The following is a 24079-nucleotide window of genomic DNA, read 5'->3' as shown; positions in this document are numbered from 1 at the left end:
TGGGAGGAAGTGGGGATGGTTAATGGATACAAAAAACAGTTAGAAAGAATTAATAAGACCTATTATTTGCTAGCACAACAGGGTGACGATAGTCAAAAATAATTTAATTGTGCATTTTAGAATAATGAAAAGAGTATAATTGGATTGTCCGAAACACAAAGGATAAATGCTTGAGGTGATGGATACTCCATGTACTATGATGTTATTATTATGCATTGCATGCTTGTATCAAAATATCTCATGTAATCCATAAACATATACTATGTTCCCACAAAAATTCAAAATTAAAAAAAAGAAAGAAAAAATGTACAGCTAGCCTCATGCCTAATAGAGGAAGACAAAATGCTTTCTTCCTAAGATTGGGAAAAAGGTAAGAGTATCTGGTCTCACAACTAATATTACATATTTTCCTAAAGGTTATAGCTGTGTAATAAGTAAAAAGAAAAAACTTAAAGGTATACAGACTGGTAAGGAAGAATTAAAACTCTCTTCATTCACAATGGCTTAAGTCTGTACATAGAAAATTCCAAGAAATCCACTAAACATCTACTAACAAACAAGTTTAGCAAGGAAGTAGAATATAACTTCAACATACAAAAATTAATTCTATTTCTATGCACTAGCACCAAACAATCCAAAAATGAAATTAAGAAAACTATTCCATTCATAACATCAACAGAAAAAATAAAACACTTTGGAATAAATTTAACAAAAGAAATGCAAATCTTGTATACTAAAAACTAAAACATTATTGAGAGAAATTAAAGACCTAAATTTCATGTTCATGGATTGAAAGACTCAATATTGGTAAGATGGCCATTTGTTTTTAAATGCACATGGAATTTTCCTACCATTTATCAACCAAATTAACACAAAGCAACTGCTGTCAAAATCCTAGCTGATTTTTTTTGGTAAAAATTAATAAGCTGATCAAATATATATATGGAGGGAAAGAACCTAAATAGCCAAAAAGCCTTGAAAAGAATAACAAAGTTGAAGGATTTATGCGACTCCATTTGAAAACTTACTAGACTTTCACAGTAATCAAGACACTGTGGCATTGATCCAAGCATAAGTATATAGATCAATGGAGCAGAATTAAGAGCACTGAAATTAACTCCTTATACTTACGGTCACTGATTTTTTTTTTTTTTTTTTTTTTTTACTACAGCCTACGATTCATTCATCTTTTATTCTCAGGACCCAGAGTCAGTGTCTGGCACCTGGGAGTCAGTGTCTGGCACCTGATGGGTGCTCAATGAAAGGTTTATTCCTTTGGATAAATGCCCAGTAGTGGGACTGCTGGGTCATATGGTAGTTCTATTTTTCATTTTTTGAAGAATCTCCGTACTGTTTTCCGTAGTGGCTGTACTAATTTACATTGCCACCCACAGTGTATAAGTATTGTCTTTTCTTTGTGTCTTTGCCAGTATCTGGTTGTTTTTGTTTTTTGGGTTTTGGGGGGTATTTTTTTGTCTTTTTGATACTAGCCATTTTAGCTGGGGTAAGATGAGATCTCATTGTAGTTCTCATTGCATTTCCCCAATGATTAGTGATGTTGATCTCATTGCATTTCCCCAATGATTAGTGATGTTGAGCATTCTTTTTATATACGTATTGGCCATTTGTATGTCTACTATACCAGTATTAAGTGGGGTTTGTTTTTGTTTTTGTTTTGTTTTGTTTTTTGTTTCTTTTGCGATGGAGTCTTCCTCTGTTGCCCAGGCTGGAGTGCAATGGCATGGTCTCGGCTCACTGCAGCCTCCACCTCCCAGGTTCAAGCGACTCTCCTGCCTCAGCCTCCCAAGTAGCTGGGGTTATAGGCATGTGCCACGACTCCTGGCTAATTTTTTGTATTTTTAGTAGAGATGGGGTTTCGCATGTTGGCCACGCTGGTCTCAAATGCCCGACCTCAGGTGATCCACCCACCTCGGCCTCCCAAAGTGCTGGGATTACAGGCATGAACCACCATGTCCAGCCAGTATTAAGTGTTATGAGATAAACCAACACACTTCTGAAATGGGACAGTCCTGCAGACAGGATAGAGAAGGTTTCCTGGGTAAGCAACATTTGAAATGTTCTTAATTTAAGGACCTATGAATGTTTTCAGGGACTCTGAGAACCTCTTAAAAGTGGGTTCAAAATTTTGTCCACAGGCTGCGCACAGTGGCTCATGACTGTTATCCCTGCACTTTGAGAGGCCAAGGTAGGAGGACTGCTTGAGGCCAGGAATTTGAGGCCAGCCTGGACAACACAGCAAGATCCTATCTCTATGAAAAAATTTTAAAAATTAGCCAGGTGTAGTGGCAGATGCCTGTGGTCCCAGCTACTTGGGAGGGTGAGGCAGGAGGATCACTTGAGCACAGGAGTTCAAGGCTGCAATGAACCATGATTGCACTACTGCACTCCATCCTGAGTGACAAAGTGAGACCCCATCTCAAAAAAAAATTATGCACATACATATTTTTCTGGTGCAAGGGCTCATGGCTCTCACAGATGCTCAGAAAGATCTGTGGTGCACCAATGTTTATAGCAGTATTATTCACAATAGCCAAGATGTGGAAACAACCAAAGCATTCATCAACAGATGAATGGATAAACAAAGTGTGGTATATACATGCAATTGAATAGTATTCAGCCTTAAAAGGAATTACATTATGATGCATACTACAATATGCATAAGCATTGAAAATATTATGCTAAGTGAACTAAGCCAGACACAAAAGGCACATTCATAGACATAGAAAGTAGAGTAGAAATTACCAGTGGGGCAGCAAAAGGGAGGAATGGAGAGGTATTGATTAATGGCTATATAGTTTTGGTTTGGGATGATGAAAAGGTTGTGGAAATAGATAATGGTAATGATTGTACAACCTTGTGGATGTAATTAATGCCACCAAATTGAACACTTGAAAATGGCTAAGATGGTAAATTTTATGTTCATATGTTTTACCACAATTTTTTTGAAAAAAGAATTTGTAGCCCTATAAAGCTTTAGAATCACTGGCCTAAATGATTTTTCAGGACACCATTAACTCTATTAAGGCATGCTTTCCAGAAACACATGGAGGAATGAAGACAAAAATTATACTTAAAGATGCCCCTATTTTCTCCACATTTGAAAAGGCAGGCACAACTATCTTGGTACATCTTTACTTTCTACCTGCAGCATAAATAAGACACATGGAGTCAAACTGAACACCCATCAGTGATAAACTTGATAAAGAAAATGACATGCATATACACCTTGGAATACTATGCAGCCATAAGAAGAATGAGATGATGTCCTTTGCAGGGACATGGATAAAGCTGGAGGCCATTATCCTTAGCAAAGTAACACAGGAAGAGAAAACCAAATATCACATATTCTGACTTACAAGTGGGAGCTAAATTATGAGAACACATGGACACATAGAGGGGAACAACACACACTGGGGCCTAGCAGAGGATGGAGGGTTGGAGGAGGGAGAGGATCAGGAAAAATAACTAATGGATACTAGGCTTAATTCCTGGGTGATGAAATAATCTTTACAACAAATCCCCATGACACAAGTTTACCTATGTAACAAAACTGCACTTATATCCCTGAACTTAAAATAAAAGTTAAAAAAACTATGTTAAAGAAAATGCATTCATAGTTACACCTTAAAATTTACCTGGCACAATTTTTGTGCTCATCCTCAACAACTAAGAACTACCAAATCTTGGCTGCACTCCAGGTGGAGGAAAAGAGCCCAGAACAAAGGGCAATCCTAGTTGTGTGTTCACCATCAGAGTTCTCTCCTCTGGCTGCTTATAGAGACATGGCCGGGGCAGCTGCCTCACAAGTTAGGCTGCCTTGGGATATTTGTTAATGCCCAGAAACTCCTCCTTGATGATAATGTGAGTTGCATCAGAGTTAATGGCACTGTGCTGGCACATTTCCTAGAAGCAGTCACCTAGCAGGTACAGCACCTTTCAACCTATTCCACCAGGTCATGAGCAAGAATGAAATACAGGATTCAAATAAAATATTTTTGATGTTGGAGAAATACTTCTGTCTCAAAAGTCTAAGAAAGTTGTTTAATATTTTTCAATTAGGGAGGAATCCAGAAACTGCCCTAATGAAACTCCTAACGTACACACAACAAGTAAGACAGGGCTGCTTCACAAAGGCAGCACCAAAAACAGCAGCCTGAAGCAAGGAGTGGGGATCAGCTTCTGTTGATAAAAATGTACCCACAGCCAAGGCTGCTACTGGAGATAGGAGCATGTTACCCTTTATCCAGTATGCAAATCAGGCACAACTAAGTGACAAGGAAGAAAGCTAGTGTGCTCCTGGGGCGTGGTGGAGCAGGTACCGAGGAGTTCTGTGTCAACATAAAGAAGAGCAAGAAAGAGGAGAGGGAGGAAATAAGGGAAAGAAAAAGCATGAAGGGGAGCCGGGCATGGTGGCTCACGCCTGTAATCCCAGCACTTTGAGAGGCTGAGGCGGGCAGATCATTTGAGGTCAGGAGTTTGAGACCAGCTTGGCCAATGTGGTGAAACCATATTTTCTCTACTAAAAATACAAAAAATTAGTGGGGCGTGATGGTGCACATCTGTAATCCCAGCTACTAGAGAGGCTGAGGCAGGAGAATATCTTGAACCAGGGAGATGGAGGTTGCAGTGAGCTGATATCATGCCACTGCACTCCAGCCTGGGCAACAGAGTGAGACTACCTCTCAAAAAAAAGAAAAACAAACAAACAAACAAACAAAAAAACAAGAAAGGGAAGAGAGAGACAGAATAGATAGATGGAGATGGATGGAGAAGGAGACAGAGAGAAGATAAATATATCCATGTAATCATTGTGCTCCTAAAATCTCTTTAACTCTGACAATTACCTTACTTATGAAATAGAGACAAGACCCCAATAATAAAGGATTGATATTTACCTTCTGAATCTTTGTTGTAGAAAACGCCATGTGGATGCAGAGAGTAAGGTCGAGAAGCAAAGTTCTTTAAATGAATGACAATCACATCACCCACTTCAGCCCTCAAGATGGGGCCCAGGAATCCAAGCCAGGGAGGTTTGGGGATCTCTATGGAGTACGTTCCATCAGTGAAGTGTCTGTAAACAGCCTTTTTGTAAATACTGCCTATCCTGTTGGGCCCTCTTTCGAGAAATAAGGTTGCAAGTCTAAAAGTAAGAAGAAAAACATTTTTAACCGAAATGAAAAGAGAAGCCCTAATAGCTTACCATTAGGAGTTTATAAAGTATTGTATGTATGACCTCTCATTTGGTGTTCACTATAAACTGCAACCTCTGTAGGGCTGGGAAGATTATCCTCAATTTACTATTGTGGAAATGAGATTCAGCAATTAAGTGGCAAGCCAAAGGGCACAAGCAGTATTCACAATCAAACTAAAACAAATCCAAAGAACTCTAAAGCCACACTACAAATTTGCCCCTTTCCACTCAACATGTTCCCCTTTGCGTTTTCATTTAACTAACACTCATTGCACATTTACTGCATTCCCAGCCTGTGACTAGATGGTGTACAAAAGTTTGTAATCAAATAATGGGCTTAGATGATTAAGTGTCAAGTGAATGATTGATACAACAGATACAGGCTCAACATTTCTAGGAACGTAATAGTTCAGGGAGGCCAGGCATAGTGGTCCACACCTGTAATCCCAGCAATGGGAGGCCAAGGCAGGCAGATCTCTTGAGCCTAGGAGTTTGAGACCAGCCTGGGCAACATAGTGAAACCCTGTTTCTGCAAACGAACAAAAAAGCCGGGCATGGTGGTGGGCTGCCTGTAGTCCCAGCTACCTGATATGCTGAGGCAGGAGGATCACTCAAGCCTGGGAAATCAAGGCTGCAGTGAGCCATGATCATGCCAGCCTGGGTGACAGAGCAAGACTCCGTCTTAAAAAAAAAAAAACAGCCAGGCATAGTGGCTCATGCCTATAATCCCACTTTGGGAGGCTAAGGTGGGAGGATCACTTGAGCCTGGGAAGTTAAGGCTCTGGTGAGCCAAGATCGCACCATTGCACTCTAGCCTGGATGACAGAGCAAGATCCTGTCTCAAAAAAAAAAAAAAAAATGGTTTGGAGAAGGAAAAGATTGCTGTGGGTACAAGAGGTCAGACAATTCCAAGAATTACGGAGAAGTAGGATTGGATAACAAAAGGGAAAAGTGAGGACACTCGGTGGGACAACAGATGTACAGTGAGGAGGAAGCAGTGCAGACGGAATGGGAAGAGCAGGTTATAGGCTGGTGCACAGGTCTAGGAAGTGAGGAGTGAGAGATAAGGATGCAGGTACGTTCCGGAGATAGACTGACAAGTTTAATTCTGGGTTGGAGAATTTAAAATTTATCTTGGAAGCACTGAGATTCACTGAGGTTTTTTACAAAGTGGGTGACATAATAATCATGTGTTCAAGGACCCTTCTATGGCAGTGGTGTGCAAGTTTCAGAGGAGCTGAGGTAAAGGCAGAGCAAAGTTGAGGGGCAGAGAGACTGTTATGAGACCAGAATGGGGTGGTGCAATAGAAGAAAAGGGGTGGACATGAGAAAAACAGAATTCTAAGACTTGAGATGACCAGATGCCCTCCTGGGGACCTAGATGTAGGGCAGACTCAGTCCCTGGTGTCTGGAAGCCTGAAACAACAGCACCACTTGGGAGTTGCCCAACAATCTTCTCTTGGAGAAGTGAAGCCCCCTTCCCCACTCTCAGTCTATTTGCTTGGCATGGAGCTCCTATCCTAGCTCCAGCTCCATAAATACTGGCTTCTGCTTGAGCAAAAGCTCCACCACTCCTGGGTGCAGCCATCCCAATGTAGCTGTGTCCCTTTTGGGGGCAAGAGGCCACATCTTACTCTGAGACACACTCCTGCAAGTGTCCGTGCACTTATTCTCTCTCAGTTATCCAACAAACATTAATTATACCAAGCCCTGCCCTCAGTACCAGGGATATGGAGGAAAAAAGACAAAGCCCCTATTCTGGAGGGGAGAGTTATGAGAACACGGATTATGTTTTGGGGCATCTAATCTGAAGTCAAAGATAAGTCAGGGGAAGTTTCCTTAAGGAAGTAATGCTTCAGTATACTCTCAAACAATGAAGAGTTACTCAAGAAAAAAAAAATAGAAAAAGTTGATGTAGAAGACATTTTAAAGTTTTGGCAACTCGGCACACACACTCCACTCTTTGAGGAGTGAGGAGTGTGCCCAGAGTGGGAGAGCACACCTTTCCCACTCTCATTCTCTGTTCTTCGGATGGGGCTCCATCCCCCAGCCCCACTAATGGAGCAAGTGTCTCAGCCTAGCCTATGAGCACGCCAAGTTTCTCTAATAAGCTGTTGTTAGGGCAGGACTTGTGATCCAGACCTGGCCAATTGATATCATTCATCCCCCAGCCAGCCTACCTTGGGCCACTATGATTAGTTCAGGGACAGCCACAGAGTGTCTGGTTGGTTAAATCTGAGAAAATCTAGGGACTTGTGAAGGATCTCTTTCTTGTGTACTTGGAACTGGGACATGAGTCTGGAGCTTCAGGTAACCGTAGGAGGAAGTCTGTCTGAGAGTTGTTTATTCCTCTAATCTCTTAAATTTGGCTATTGACTTTTTCCCCTCTGATCAACTCCTATTTGTTTTCATCATCGTATGACTATTTCTTTTCATTTTTTCTGTTTTTATTTTATTGTACTTTCTATGCTTTTACTCAGTTCCAAGAATTCAATCATTCATATAATTTATTCAAAAAATGTGTTAAGCATGTATCAGGTATCATGGAGCACTTCTCTTTTCTACTTTTCTGTGGCTCTAGTAATTTTTTCTGTTTTTCTTTTCTTTCCCAATCGTTTCCAAAGGAAACCTATCCCAGCCTTTCCCAAAGGAATTAATGTCTAACAGAGTATTCAGTCCACCCACTCTGGGCCAGAATGAGCAAGTCATGCAGTTTTGTTCATTCCAGGTCCACAGTGAGTGTCAGGGTAATTCTAAGATGGGTAGACCAGTTGGATCTAGAAGACTCTAGAAGCTCTGTTCTATGGCATTGGAGCCTGAAAAGTTGTGAGATGACTCAAGTCTCACAAATTCCTCTAGAGTGTCCTGCACCAACTCTTCCCATCCCTCACCCCTCTCAGCATAGGGCACAATGATCCTCTTTGATTCTTCTCTCCCTTCTCCAAGTCAGAATCCTAGGCAGATACCTTGGACAGGCACCCTTGTCTAGTCCCAAGCCCCAGCCTCAGATATCAGCAGGTGGAGCTATAAACTCATAGACCCTTGGGGTTCAGCCTTTAACTGTGCCTCATTTGAATTCCTATTCTGTCCAGAGACAGACCCAGGGACAGTGCTCTTTCTGAGGTGGACATATTTCCTGGACCAGAATATATAAAGTTTATACCCATGTATGACTGTGTCACCCTAATGAAATAAGCCCTTAAGGGCTTCCATGAACTTCAGGCATTTCAGTGGTGGTATAAAAGAAAAGCAATAAATAAAATTAAATTTAAAAGAGACTTTCATGACCACTCTGGAGGGGGACCAACAGGAAGGCTCTGCCTGCCTTTGTCATAGGCTCTGGCTGCCCCTATCACCCCGCATGACCCCTTTAAGAACTCTCCCAGGATATACCTAATGTAAATGATGAGTTAATGGGTGCAGCACACCAACATGGCACATGTATACATATGTAACAAACCTGCACGTTGTGCACGTTGTGCACATGTACCCTAGAACTTAAAGTATAATAAAAAATTTTTAAAAAAAGGAACTCTCCCAGAAGATCCCACGGGCATCGCCTCTGTGTCAGTCTTGGGTAAGCTTGAAAGCCATTCTGCTGACTTTCAACAAGTACAGATTAAGGATTTATAGCGTGCAAAGTACTGGGCTAGATGTTGTTTTGAGTACAATAATGAAAAAGGTACAATCTCTAAATAAGTACGTTTGTAGTCAAGAGGAAGGAACAAAGCCATTGTTACCTGCACAAAGGAAACTGCTAAGAATTGTAGGAAAAGAACATATTATGGGAATTTAGGACAGAGGGAGAGACACCTCAATACCTTGCTCAACTAGAAGGAAGAGCTTGAGAAAGGTGTCCAGGTAAGAGAATTAGAGGTCAGTTCAGGAAATCACAGGCAGCTTCATAGGACCAGAAAATTTGATAAGAGGGAAACTGTGGAGAAATTTGAGTGCTTGGCTAAGGCATTTAGATGTAATTATATCTTCAAATAAGAGCCACTGAAGATTCTTAAACAGATAGATTTAACCAGATCTGTGTCTTGGGAAGACAATTTTGGAAGGATCCCATATCTGATTCCTCTTCATCATACCTGCCCGCATGATTTTTCTCATCTGCTTCTGCTCACTGGATCAAGCCCCTTCCTTACCTTCCACCTCTGAACATTGAGTCATTACATCTGTATGTTCACCAGGGCTCTATTTAACTTCATGCCTGATTTGGGGGATGTTATTCCTTGGTATCTGATTCAGCTGGGCCTCCTACTCCCAGTGACTCAGGGTGGCATCTGCTTGCCTATCTAGTCTGGGACTTTCTTTGTGAAGTTTTATTATCTTTCTTTACTTAAATGTCATCTTTTCTGCATTGCTCTCCCTTCTTTCTGACAAGGGGCAGACCTGCTGACAAATAGGGTTTACAGCCACATTCCTTTGTTGATGGAATCACACCAGGCCTTTGTATTAAATAATGAATCTTTGTTAGCTTCATTAAGGTTGGGAAAAACACTATAGATCAAAAAGATAAAGAGATATTTTCAGGGCTTCATCTTCATTTCCTCAAAGACATGATCACGTTAGTATACAGTGACTCAGGCACTCCTACTTCAAAGCAGCTCCTACTTCAAAGCTCCTAAGCAGTCTTAATAATAAATGGTGGCTTTGCCCACCCCGAAGACTTTTCAGGATGATGGAGCTAGAGATCAACATATTGAGCAGCCTGGAATCCATCCTTGCATGGAGCAGAAGATGGGAACCACCCTAGAAGGTAGAAGAATCACTTAGGCAGATGGAGGAAAGGACATCTGAGTCAAGCTGGGGAGAAGGATCCACAGGTTCAAATCAAAGCAGAAAAAGTCCTCTTTGAAGCAACAGCTTTTCTCTCCGACCTCATTTCCTCCCTCTTTGCCCCAACTCCCAGGTCCCCATGCTTCTGCCAGATCAGACTCTTCTTGGTACACACCATGTCCTTTCAGCATTTTAAGACTTCTGCACATTCTTTTTCCTGGGCCTCAATGGTCTTCCTCATTCTCTACCTGCCAAGCACCCTTAGAGGTAGGTTCACACTCTTCCTCTTTTCCTCCTCTCTACATACACAGTGCTCTGTTCTTGTGCTAATAATGGTACTCACCAAAGCGTGTTACAATGAGATATGCACATCTCTGGTTTGTGAGCTCATTGAAGACAATACCCCTTTAAACATCCTTTTTATTCCTAAGCCCCAGCAACTTGCCTGGCAGAGTTGGTGTTTAATGGCTTTGGCACTTAAAAACAAACAAACAAATATGAGTTTGTCCCCATCTTGGCAAGCTAAAGCTGGGATGGTGTTGCAAACTCTATTTGCTGAAAAGCATAGCTTGCCATATTTGAATACCCTCTAGGTCCAGGATAGCCAATAGATTTTATCTTGTGCACCAAATCTGATTGGTGGCAATTGCTTAGAAAACAAGTCGAGGTTGAGTTCAATGAGAGAAGAATGCCATGATCCACACTAGATGTCCGCTGTGGACATGAGGGTGGGGGCACTCCAAGCACATAGTTGCTCTTCTTACCCTACACAAATGGCCAGGCCACACAGTACTCCAGAGTCTTCGGGTCCTCTCTATACCTGGATCACATCACATCTTACTGCTGGGAGAAAACACACTGAGTTGTTTAGATCTGAGACCCAGCTGCTCTCAGAAATTCACCATATGACCTTGTTACCAGCAGCAAATTCATATGGGCCTGCAGCAACCTCAATTCCTGCCTCCTCAGAAGAAAGAATTCAATTCAACTAAGGGGCATAAGGCAGAAGGAGAGACTGAGGCAAGTTTTAGAGCAGGAATGAAAGTTTATTAAAAGGCTTTAGAGTAGGAACAAAAGGAAGGAAAGTACCCTTGGAAGAGGGCCAAGCGGGCGACTTGAAAAACAAGTGCGCAGTTTGACCTTTTGACTTGGGGTTTTATACACTGGCATACTTCTGGGCTCTTGTGTCCCTTCTCCCCTGATTCTTCCCTTGGCACGGGTTGTCCATATGTGCAGTGGCCTGCTAGCACTTGGGAGATGAGCATGTGCAGTGTGTTTACTGGAGCTGTACGCATGCTCACGTGAGGCATTCTTCCCTTACCGGTGGAATGTCCCTGGAAGGTCATATACCAGTTAAACTCCGCCATTTTGCCCCTCAATGCACTTGCTTGAACCCATTTGCCCAACTCCTGAGATCTTATCAGGAAGCAGCTGATCACCAGTTTCAGGTTTTTTCTATCTATAGGGAGATTGCCTTTCCCTGGCACTGACTGTGACCAATTATTACTTCAGAGAGACAGTTAACAACTGCCTGACCATCACCTGATGGTTACCTGACATTCTTGGTCAGGTGGACCCCTCTCCTGCCCTGCTCATGCCTGACTAGCTACCTAATATAACAACCTTATAGGCCTCAGTTTGCTGGGTATGCCTCCCAAAGACTGTTGGGACCTGCTAACAAATGGGGTTTACAGCCACCTTGACATTTTCTAATTTGTAAACTGAAGCTTACAGCATAGCAAAATTAAAAAGAAAATAAAGAGAGCACAGCAAGATTTAAAAGTCAAGCTAAAAAGTGATTATCACTCCCACTCTCTAACCAGCTGAGGTATCCAGCCTGCCCCAGACCACGTAATAAAATCATAAGCCAGGTCAAACCCACCAGCAACAAAGCCTCTTTTAATGAAGCAGACCTTGGCCTCAGGGGCTGGAGAATCCCCCAGGGTTTTCAGCTGAGCCAGATTAAGGGGTAGAACAGGTGGGTCTCAGAACTAAAGGGCACTGGAACATCACTGGGGAGCTGGAAGCATTTCAGCGTGGATAAAATTCACTGGAAATGACATTGAAGGTGGAGAAAATTGCAACCTGTGGAACTTCTGTGGGGTAAGCACTGTATGTCATTGGAAAAGAGGCTTTGATTAGCTGTTTGAGATGGGGTTTGGGAGGTGGGTGAAGAGACCCCAAAGGTTATGCTCGAATACTAACAGGTGGCCACAAAAATCTATTCCAAGGAGAATTGGTCCAGTGAACTGTAGAGTGGACTGCTTTTGGCTTGCAGCCAGAGAGGTAAGAACGGCCATCACCAGACCACTTTCTCCTCTCCTCAGTACTCAGCCGCTCCTATAGATGAAGGAGATCCATGCTATTTATCTGCCCAGAGCACCCGATTATTAACCTTCCCAGGGTTAACCCTATCCCACCCTTGATGTGGAGTCCATGGTAGGAAGGTGGTCCTGGGACAAGAAGGCACCCATGGGTTTAGACCCCGATAGAGAAGCCAGAGATGGGCCTGACTAGAGAAGAACCCCAGGAATCACAGGGCAAGACCTCCCAGAGGCAGCAATGTTCTCCGTCCCCCAATTACTAGGTCCAGCTTCCAATCCAAACAATGTGATCAAGACAGGAATCCTGTTTAAAAAATTAGAGAATGATTTTGATAGCAAAAGCCTGGAAAGACCAAAATGTTCTTCACCTAGCAGCTGGGTAAATAAATGATGGCATTCATGCCACACACCCATAAGAAAAGAATAAGGTGGTCTACAGGTGCTGATATGGCATGATCACCAAGATGCTAATAAAAAAAAAAGCCAATTGCAGAGCCGTATGTAAAATATTATCCCATTTGTGTGTGTGTGTGTGTGTGTGTGTGTGTGTGTGTGTGTGTGTGTGTTTAACAATGCACATTTACCTCTATGCAAAGAATACATCTGGAAAGTGACCAGGGAAACAAAGTGTAGCCTCCAGACTATGAGACTGAAGCCACAGGTGGGAGGGAGGATGGATGAGAAGTCTGCTTTCACTCATCCTCTTCTATACTGTTGTAGGGGGATGGGGCAGTTACTCTGTACCTACAAATTCAATACTAAAAACAAGCTCACATTTTATTGAAAAAAAAAAGAAGACCCAGGCTGTTTGGCTGCCAAGGGACCAAAATTCTCTTGCATGCCTTCTATTTCTAAAAACAAAGCTGCCGCAACAAAGGGTGTCGTTGGATTGAGTTCTGCTCTGCAAGGGGATTGGCCTCTGGAGCAGAGAGCATGGCATCTGCTCACTATCCCTGCTCAACCTCTGGCTTGCCAACTCTCCTCTCAGGCATTGAGGCTGAAGTCTTGGGCCCGTCTATGAACATTCTGGGTCTCTTGTATCCAAGCATCCACTAAGCCTGCAAGTGTCTACCCAGGAGCAAGAGTTAGCCCTCTCCCACTCTATAAGGCAAAGACTTACATTTCCCTGTGCAAGAGAATGGGATATAAAAGTTGAGATGCCTGACCCTGGACCTTTATAATAGAGGCTGTTACATTTCTCAGCCTTGCTTGCAACTTGGAGTAGTCATGTGACATAATTCTAGCCAATCAGATGTAAGCAGAAGTCACTCAATGATACTTCTCCAGGTGTAGCTGGAAGACACCCTTTTTATCCTCTTCTCTTCCCTTTATTCATGCCTGAAATTTGGACATGATGACTGGCGCTCCAGCAGCCATCTTGAGATAATGAGGAAGAGGGTCACACCCTAGAGATGGTCAAGTGAAAGCCAAAAGGAACCTGGGACCCAGATGATTGCCAATCTCTGGCTCTCTTTTATGTAAGCAATAATAATACATCTTTAATCGATTTAAATCACTTCTGTTTTTCAGGAATCAGTTAACGAGTAGCTGAATACAACTCCTGATTGAACAGGCTGTTCAAAAGGAGAAGGAAGAGGAAGAGGCAGAGGAAGAACTGAGTCATCCCCAAGCTTGCTAATAAGCCTCAGAGTTGCCCAGTTTTATAGCTGACAATGGGTCACCCAGTAAGGTGGCACAGCAAGGATTATATTCAGAATCGCTGGTGTGCTGAGTTCAGCCTGATGGGTAAAAATCTATAATACAAAACTATTATTCATAGGACCTTATCATTCCAACAGGCCCTGCAGGGAAGAATGGACATTGGACTCTACTTCTCTACCCCGTTCTCCCACCGCACACATGAAGACACAAAAGTATACACACATGCAAATGCATGTGGAGCACACATGCTCACATCTTCACATATGTACTGCTGCTTTTAATCTGCTAAAATGTCCTGACCCCACCTCTGCCCAAGACCTTTCTCCATCACCTCCACAAGACCAGGTCTTACCATGAGTTGTCTGGCAAAGGCACCCAAATAAGAGGCAAAATAAGTATCAGGAGGGGCAGTGAAGTGTTTGCTGAGTCCCTGTAGGGACTGCAGCACTTATATATGCTTCATATTTTGGCACTGAGTTATACATTGACTGTTTTTCATATTCCTGGACATGTATCAGTCTTATCACCTATATAGCCAATAGTCACCCCAAGGGGGGATTGGGTTTTCTAAAGCAGTGGTTCCCAAATGTCCACCCATGTACCACTTGCATTAGAATCATTTGGAACATTTGCCAAATTTTTATTCTCAGGCCCCACTTCAGGGCGATGGAATCAGACTTTCTACTGGCAAGACCATGGCATCTGTATTTTTCCTAAGATCACCAAATGATTCCTGTAGTAGAGCTTTTTAGGGCTTGCCTATTCTAATTTTTCTTTCCTCCTAACCAAAGAAGACCACAGTGATTCTGCTTTTGCAAGTTAGATGGGCCATAGTGTTCTGGCAAATGGGCTGTGAGTGGAAATGCCATGTGTCACTTCTGGGTGGGGGCATATAATTATTATTGCAAGACCCTCTCCTCCTCTGCTGCAGGAGGAGCCTCCTGCTCAGACAGTGAAGAGAACCCATAGCTTCCTCCTTGTCCCAGGACTTCTTCCCCTGCACTGACTCCACATCAAGAGTAGGACAGGGTTGACCCATCAAGGTGCCCTAGGAAGATACTTAACACAAAACAAAAACTATAGTAACTATTTGATAAAAATTTGTTGAGGCTGGGTGTGGTGGCTCACGCCTAATCCCAGCACTTTGGGAGGCCAAGGCAGGAGGATCACTTGAGGCTAGGAGTTTAAGACCAGCCTGGGCAATACAGTGAGATCCTATACTTTTTTAACTAATAGGAAAAAAGAACTTGAAAGTAAAAAAAAAAAAGAAGTGGGAAGGGATAGAAATAAGAGAAAGATAAAGTATTCGTTTTAGTGTCTACACAGCAAACCACCCATTGAGAACATATTATGCATTTGTAATAGTAGAACAGAAACTCCAGCTCCTATGAGTTCTATAAAATGCAAATTTGCCCAAGACACAAAGTAAGGAAGTAACTTCAATGGAGCCATCCCCATGAAGCAGTCTCCAATTTAAATGGAGTATATTTGTTAGAATGTCGCATTGGTGAGCCGTCTGTTGTTTATCGCGTAGCCATGGCGAGGGGCTGAGCAATCACTATCCCTCAAGAACATTTTCAATCTGCATTCTAACATCTTGACTCAAGCTAAGGAGGCATCTACTTCCTGCTGCAAAGGAATCCAGTGGGGCCAGGAAGGTTAACATTAGCAACTGCCTTAAAGACAAGATGGGGACTTGGAACATTACATTGCCAATGCCTGGGGCCAATCCTGTGGAGGGAGATATCTTCCAAAAGCAGAGGAGATTAACCATTATCAGAACAAACCTGCCCTTGGGAATCCTCTACACAGTACAGAGTTGGACTTCCAGGTTAGATTCTCAGGATTTTGTAGCTTGCAGGGGTGTAAACCACACCAGCAATCCCATGACCTCTGCATCTTTTAGAGGGATGTTTTCTGATGGCTTCATTGGAGCAATTGTTGATCATCTACTATGTCTGAAACATAAAACTAAAAGCTGGGGCCAAGCTGTATTAATCTCAGTCCCTGCATGCAAGAGTTTTACCATCTAGTTGGGAAACAAAACATATGCATTTGACAATAAACACACAGTTTTACAATGTTAACTGCCAACTCTACTGTCCAGAGCCCACATGTCTGTGGAGAGGGCAGGGAAATATAGGATGAAGATAAACTGCAAAATAACATTAGCAGAGAGTGTGGTCAGAGCCAACATGTGAGATCATAAGAGTCACAATAAGGACAAGAAATACTGTCTGAGCTTGAGAAGGAACATTCTTCACCAAGGAGAAAAAAAGATGAGATTGAGACAAGTGCCACTTGGCAAAAGAAAGGGTGGAGACGGAGATTGCACATTCAATTTGGTGAAGCTGCACCCTCCCTATTAGATTAATAATTTTTAATACCATCTGGATGATGTGCTTCTATACATATTCTTTCACTCTGGGTCCCCTGGCACCACCTATGTCTTGGGTCCTTCCTTTTCACTCTTCATTTCCACAGAAGCCCTTCATACACAAGGCGTATTCAAAACAAATGGCATGATGAGGGGGAAGGAAAATGAGCTTGAATCCCAACTCTCTCACTTTCTGGCTGTGAAATGGGGAAGAGACTTAACCTCTCTGAACGCAGTTTCCTCTGCTGTAAACTGGTGACCATGGTAGAACTATCATAAGGATTCAATGAGAAGAGGTGTGGAGGCCCACACGCAGCAACTGGGAGAGTGGTGCTGAATCAATGACGGTTATGATTATTTCTGGTAAAGCATAAAGCTTTGTTAGAAAAGAGGAAAATGTGACCAGCCAAGGTCTTTCCCCCAGGGCTCCTGCTCTCCAGAGAACCCTGTGAGACAGCAGAGCTACCATGGGAGCTGATCAAGTGCTCTCAAGTGGCAGGCACTGTGTCTGAGTATGTGCAGATCTTAAGTCCCAAAGATAACTCTGCAGTCCCCATCTGCAGAAACTTATTGGAAAAATGGGTCTTTGCAGATGCGATTAAGTTAAGGATCTTAAGATGGGGAGATTATCCTGGATTAGCTGGGTGGGCCCTAAATGCCATCAAAAGTGTCCTTATAAGAGGCAAACATAGGCCAGACACACACAGAGAAGAAGACGATATGAAAATGGACGCAGAGATCAGAGTGATGCAGCCACAGCCAAGGAATGCTGGCAGATACCAGAACCTGGAAGAGTCAAGGAATGGCCCCACCCTTAGAACCTCCAGAGGAAGTGTGGCCCTGCCAAGACACTCAGTTCAGACGTCTGGCCTCCAAAGCTGGGGGAGAATAAATTGCTGTTGTTTGAAGCCACCCAGTTTGTGGTAATTTGTTACAGCAGCCACAGAAAACTAAAACACCCTCAAAGCAAGTACTATCACTATCCCTATTTTACTGATGAGAAAACTGAGGCAAAGAGAGATTGAATTACTCGCCCATAAAGTGGGGCAAGAATTCTAAATGTGACAGTTGATGCCAGAGCCCCATACTTTGCCAGCAAACTGGACTGCCTTGGCATCTCCCTTAGACCAAGGCTGGGCTACACTTGGCTGGGGAAATCCTCCCAATGCCCCCTGATCTCCCTCCCAGGGACAGAAGATTGGTCACCCCACTTCATGGTGTGCTAACCTTTTAAAGCAATGCCTGGAGCATAGTAAATACTCAGTGACACTTAGCTAACTTACTATACTGTCAATGAGTTATCTTTCAGATCCTGCTAACCAGGCCTTGGGGGCCCATCATATGGAGGTGGGAAAAGGAAGACAGGGACTAAGAGGATGCCTGTGAATCATGGAAAACAGGGGAGAACTGAGGTAGGGGAGGGTAGCAGGGACTGCCAGCTGCCTTGCAATATTCATGCTCCCCTTCTTTCTTAGTGTCAGAGGCAAATTCTATCTTTATTCAGGCAGAAAAGCACACAGCTGAAAGGTTATATTTTTTCAAGTCCTCTTTGTGGCTATGAGTATCCAATGAGATGTAAGTAAAATCGGTTGGGTAGGGTTTCAGTGAGAACCCTTTAAAAGGCTGATGCAGCAAAAATTGTTCTGCTTCTACCTTTTGCCTTTCTTTCTTTCTTCCTGGAATATAGACACGATGGCTGGAGATCCAGCAGCAATCTTGTGACCATGAATGTGCTTGAGGAGGGAAACCACAAAGGATTTAAAGCACATAGGCTAAGGATGGCGGATCAGAAATACAGAAAGCCCCTGAGATCCTGTTATAACATCTATCCCACCAGCTTTGGACTGACCACTTCCGGATTCTTCTACAAATGAATACAAAATCCTAATTTGTGGAAGACATTATACTCCAGTCTCTAGTGGCAGCCAGAAACAATCACTTACTGATATAGCGTATAACAGCAGCTCCAAGAGATTCATATGGCACCAGTCCAAACAAAATATTTTTGGTGCTGATAAGACAGAAGTTGAGGTTTGAAAGTTACCATTTGTTTAGACCATGCACTAACCAGATGATATTCTTTTCTTTATTTCAAAGCTCACAAAAACCTCTATCTCCTCCCTGCTTCCCCTCTGTTGGTCCTTCTTTCAGATAAATGTGTGAGTTCTCTCTCACACCCGTTCTAGGGCCTGCTTCTTAGAATACTCAAAGCCCCTTGCCATACACTGGGCTGATGCAGTGATGTAGCTGGGTCAACTAACAGACTCTACTAAAATGGGGTTTGAGCAGTGGCTAGCCTCACTTATGTTCAAGTGCAGTTCCACCCATGAGTTAGCATCCATGAAAACCCTGCATTTCACTGGGAAGAAAAAGGCTGAATGTGTGTTGATGGCCTAATGAGGTCTATGGTGAGAACTGTGGCTTTAAATAAGATGACCACACTCTACTTCCATTAAAGATCAGGCTTTACCACCAAATGCACACCTTAATTAAGCACTTTATGAGCCTGAGCAGGACTGGTATAAATAGATAAAAATACTGACACCATCCCCAGGCAACTCAAAGGAGCCCAGTGTCCCCATTTACTCCAAGGAGGAGGAGAAGTATATTTATCTGGAGAAAACATTTCTAAATAGAATCTAACTCCTAAATCCTATACTTTCTAGGAAACATTAGTGATTATAGACTCAATTATATTTTTGAACCCTATAATCAAGCATAGGTACCAAGCAGAAAAGTTAAATCGCACCATCTGAGGGCTATAGAGTCTCAGCGAAATGATTTCAATTCATTTCCAATCTCATCCTTGTGCATAAGGATGTGCCTAACTTTGGTTCCCAAATGTTTTCACATTACTGAAACTTTGGCACCCACCATCTTGTTCCCCAGATTTTTGCCCATTCCCCTTATTCAAAGATAAAACAACCAGAACAACTCAATTGATAAGGTGATTAGCTTTTACTTCAATGATTTTGAATGCCTGCCCTGTACTGTATCCTCCATGGGATACTGTCAATGACAAAGTTCCATGTAGGGAAGGGGGATTATTAAATATATGCCAAAACTTCTTATCTATCATCATGGTGTTTTACTGCAGTTGCAGACATGACTGATGTATATCAAGCAATTAGAGGGCAATGGAGAGGGAAGAAAATGCAGTGTCCAAGTTCATGATAAAGACCCCAAGCTCCATGAGTGGTTAGGAAGGAAACAGATCAGTACAAGCCAGGGTCATGGGGGAAAGTTTCACATATGAAGTGAGGAATTGGAGATAATTCTTAAAGGACAGGGGAAAAAATGGAGAAAGAAAAATACAGACTACTTCAAAAGTTGTCACATATGTCCACGATCAGTCCCAGGTCTTCTCCAACTCTAATTTCTAGGACTGAAAATTTGCAAATCATATCTCTCCTTTCATTCACCATTGCAAAAATCTTTCTAGAACTGGCAAGTCAGGTAAGATATTTTTCATTCAGTTTCAAAATTATTTCTAATGCTTTGGCATTACACTTCTCAAGTGACTCTAGGGATTACATTTCAACTCCCTTCTTACACAAATTGAGGAAAGTTATATTCAGAGAGATTATATGACATGTTCAAGATTACACAACAAGTTGGGCAGAACAAGCACTAGAAGTTAGGTGTCTGGATTTCTATTTCAGGTTCTTTCCACTCATGGTGGAATTCTGAGCACCTGGCTCTCCTGGTCCTTTAAATATCAGACATTTGTCCAAGTGTGAATATCCAAAACAACAGACTGACCTCAGAAAGACAGCCTATCCACCCTCCAGGAGGCTGAGTGAGGGGCATAATTACATCATCCATGATGACTCCTTCCTGCTCCTGGGGAAATGGCACAACACAGAGTACACACACTGAACTCCACTTATGTCCCAGTCACAGCATCTTCACATACACCCAGGATGCGTATCTTGTGGTCCACAAGCAATGTCAGCCACCTACAACAGTCCTACCTTTTTAGGAACTTGTCTGAGCCACCTACCACAACCACTAACACTGATGGGATCACTGATAAAAACCAGTATCCTGATGGGATCACTGATAAAAGCCAATATCCACTGCATACTCACCTGGATTTCCCTTCCAAGAGGTAGCAGTCAGTCTGACACAAACTCTGTCCCTTTGCATACAAGAAAGAAATATTTGGGGACCTTGGCATTCTAGGTATGACACCTTAGCATGCCAGCTGCTTCTAAGAACAAATGCACTATCATATGGGACCATGCATTTTGAAACCATCTCACTCAAATCTGATGCCAAACCAACTGTTTTCATCATGCCTATTTTCTTTTTCACCATAGCAATTTTTATATGTTTTATTGCACTTTCATCAAAGCACCATCTTCTGGTCGAAATGATCAAGAGACCCCAACTTCTTCCAGCACCCCACTTTGTGAAAACAGCATGGTAGTATTTGAGTATTTGTGATTCTTTGGGGTTTTGAATTAACCCATATAACTTGTTTGGTCACTGACCACCAGTGATCCCTTTCAACATGCTTCTAGGAAGAGTGGCAAAAGAGACTAAACGTGCCTTTGGCAAAATTAGGACTTTCTAGAAAGTTCTTATTACTCTGATCCCTGGCTTCCCTCAAAGTTGCTTTAATTCACTGGGGAAGGATCACCTTTACCAAGAAACAGATTGTGTGGTGAAAAGAAATATGGGCTGTGGAACCAAAGCAATGTGAGTTTGGTGCTACCATTTACTTACAAACTCCGGCAAGTATTTAACCTCAGAGCCTTGGTTCCTGGTTCATAAAATGAGAATAATAATATCTGCAAGCAGTAATGAATTGAAAAATCCCTCATAGAATTTTTGGGTCAGAATAAATGCCCATACACAGCTATAGTGATGTGGGCATTTTAGGAAGAAGACAGAATTTCTGTGGGTGTTAATCTTATGGAAAGGCAATCCAGTATCACATTTAGCTTAAACGCTATATTCATTACACTCAGTGTACACATTTTCAACATTCTTATCCCCAGTAGCTGCTCACATTGACCATTTCCTACTGAGCCCTCTCTGAGAATAGCAGAGCTCTATTTGTAGAGAAGGCTTCTGGCATTTTGGGTACCCTTTCAATCCCATAGCTATTCATCACAGTAAAGACACCACCACCAATGATCTGCAGATGTGGGATTGAAAGCAATCAAGAGTTTCCTTTGGAAATAGCCCTACAGACATTATATTTCCAGGTACAAAGCTTAAGGAAAAGTCTGCCTTGGCAGCTTGTCTGGCACAGGCTTCATCTTTGGTAAACAAAACATGACTATATCACCTTTGTTTTGTTAGAAAACTTGGAAGCTGTATTTCCAAGCCAACTGGATCTTTGGTCTTTCCTCAAAGACAAGGGACCCTGGCTCTTAAAGACTTGTTGGTAGGCCCTGTGCTGTTCCTGAATTTTATCAACTAAACTCATCTTTAGGAAATGGAACATGGATGCGGAATGCAACTGGTTCTGCCTGTCAGAAAAGAAGCAAGCATTCAAATATCCAACAGAGGTTGCCAAAACATCTGAAAAGATGTTCTAATAACCACAAAGTTGAAAATAGCATGACAGCTTCTGGTGTCAGGAGGTGACTTCAGAGGGAGATCCATGAAACAAATTAGATAGTTAAGATACTAGGCCCTGGAGGGGGCAGGGAGCAAGGGTTATTTTCTGTCCCAAATTAAAAATCAGGAACATAGAACACCATGGCGCCATCTCACCTAGCTATGCTATGGGTTCTGGGATAAGATAGCCCTCAGCGTGAATGACTTGGAGCTGGAATAAACTTTTTACCAGTTAAAGAGCTATTTCTAAGTAGACTCAAGGAAACTCTGAAAACAGCAGGCAAATCTCCTGTGACTTCCTCCTCTTTTAAACGTTGAAAAACATGACTTAGCATATTTATCTCCCATTATGATGTTTCATTCCTAAAATACAAACTAAGAAAACACTGTGTTTTAACAATAAGGAATTCTTGAAATTTCTCAAATCTTCATCCCAAGTGTTGTCATTTAAAAACAAACAAACAGAATCCCCCAGAAGTTACTAGTAGTGCCTGGTGAAAACTGTCAAACACCTGGTTGTGTGTATGTCTCTTCACAGGCAAGGCTGTTAATAGGTGGCTCAACAAATACATGGAGCTATGAATATCTCTTCCAGATTACACACCCATCCATACATAGGGCTCTTCAAGCAAAAAACAAAACACCTTCTCTTGGTCTAGATCAACTCACCCCCATTGTAAGTACCCAAGAAATACAACCTTCCCCACGCAAAGTCAAAAAGAGGCCAAACCTAGGAGTCAATGAGGACCCTAAGTTCACTCACTTGTCTTCTGTGAAACTTTTCCCAGTAATAACATTCTTCCCTTGGGGTACATAGTTCCAGTATTCTTCCACAATCCCAATGTAGTATGTTCTGGTAACTGTGCCAACCAGTCCAGACAGACCCAGGAATGTGAGGAGAAAGATGCAGCCAGCTGGCTGCTTCCGAGGCATTTGTGGATGTAACTCAAGCAGGCAGGCAGCCTGCACAGGGGACAAATCTGTTGGTCCCTCCCCCTCACTCAGCTCCTCCTCCTCAGGTAGCTTGGGTTTGGGGAAGAGGCAGAGGCAGAGGCTGAGGCCTTGCGTAAGCAAAGCAAGCTCGACTGGGGCATTGCTTTGACAATAAAACTTTTGCCAGCCATCCGAGAAATGTGTGACGGGCTTATTTATGTACTGCCCAAGCCAACAGGCCTGTTTCTATACGTTTCAGTACCATGCTCTGACATCAGTCATTTGTCAGCCAGGATGACAGTGTGACAACTTGGGCTGATGGCTTTCCCCCACCCCTTCTTCCTCTTTTCTTCTCCACACCTCTTACATTAACACATTAAAATCTGAAAAGTGAGCTGGCCTGAGTAGAGCATCAGGAAATACTCCAGGCACTAAAGAAGGCCTTCTCTCTGTCGGGAGGGCAGAGGAAGTGACATAATCACCATCCAGCTTGCTTTATGAGGCTACATGAAACCACAAACTAACATCATAAAGTTCATCACAACAACATAAAACCCCACTAATCCTCCACTGGCTCGTGTACCATCTCCCCCATATTCTCTCAATCCTTCCAGCAAAAATGAGAAGGTTGACTGCTGAGTTCAGCCAAAATGTTCACGGCCACCACCTCCACACAGGGAGATGCCTTTCTTAGGATGAATGAAAATGATGATGGGGGAGTACCCTTCAGACACATGGAGACAAAATTCAGTAACAGGTCTTTGGGTGGAAAAGGCTGGGCAATTCTTCTGTGTCTTCTAATCTGTGTCCCAGAACCTCAGTATTGAAAGAGACCTTGATCAACCTTGGAAGAGAGTTACTCTCATCCCCATGCAGAGTTACTCTTGAGGGAGCAGCCATGGAATGAAGGAAACAGCCTCCTGGCCTTTGAAGTTGGTCAGACCTGGGTTTGAATGTGAGTTCCCACCACTTTCTAATTTAGTGGCATGGAGGAATCACTTAACATCATTGAGCTGGAGACTGTAGAAGAAGGATTGAGGGATTCTTAAGGAACTTTTTAAAAGATGATGTCTGCAAAGTGCCTACCCCAGCCCCTAGCATAGGGTAGGTACTAAGTTAGTGTTAAAGTCCTTCCTGCCCATTCATGCCATCTAAGAGAGACTGTATCAACCCGTGTATCCACAGACTTGCATTTCCCTGCAGTCTTCGACTTTC

The 24079-nt window shown here is 42.7% G+C and overlaps 1 protein-coding gene across 1 annotated transcript in view; it reads right to left on the bottom strand.

Moving 5' to 3' along the window:
• Nucleotides 1–22879, bottom strand: part of HEPHL1 (hephaestin like 1) — a 92885-nt gene extending 70006 nt beyond the window's left edge. Inside the window, exons 1-2 of the mRNA XM_032167172.2 lie at nucleotides 22695–22879; nucleotides 4917–5161 (exon numbers count right to left, since the gene is read on the bottom strand). Coding sequence (XP_032023063.1) covers nucleotides 4917–5161; nucleotides 22695–22864 — 415 coding nt within the window. The 5' untranslated portion in view covers nucleotides 22865–22879. The remainder of the gene's footprint in view (nucleotides 1–4916; nucleotides 5162–22694) is intronic.
• Nucleotides 22880–24079: the final 1200 nt, after the last annotated feature.

Source organism: Hylobates moloch, unplaced genomic scaffold, assembly GCF_009828535.3.
Source record: "Hylobates moloch isolate HMO894 unplaced genomic scaffold, HMol_V3 SCAFFOLD_11, whole genome shotgun sequence".
In the NCBI taxonomy this organism is placed as follows: Eukaryota; Metazoa; Chordata; class Mammalia; order Primates; family Hylobatidae; genus Hylobates; species Hylobates moloch.
This window is presented reverse-complemented; position numbering and strand designations above follow the sequence as displayed.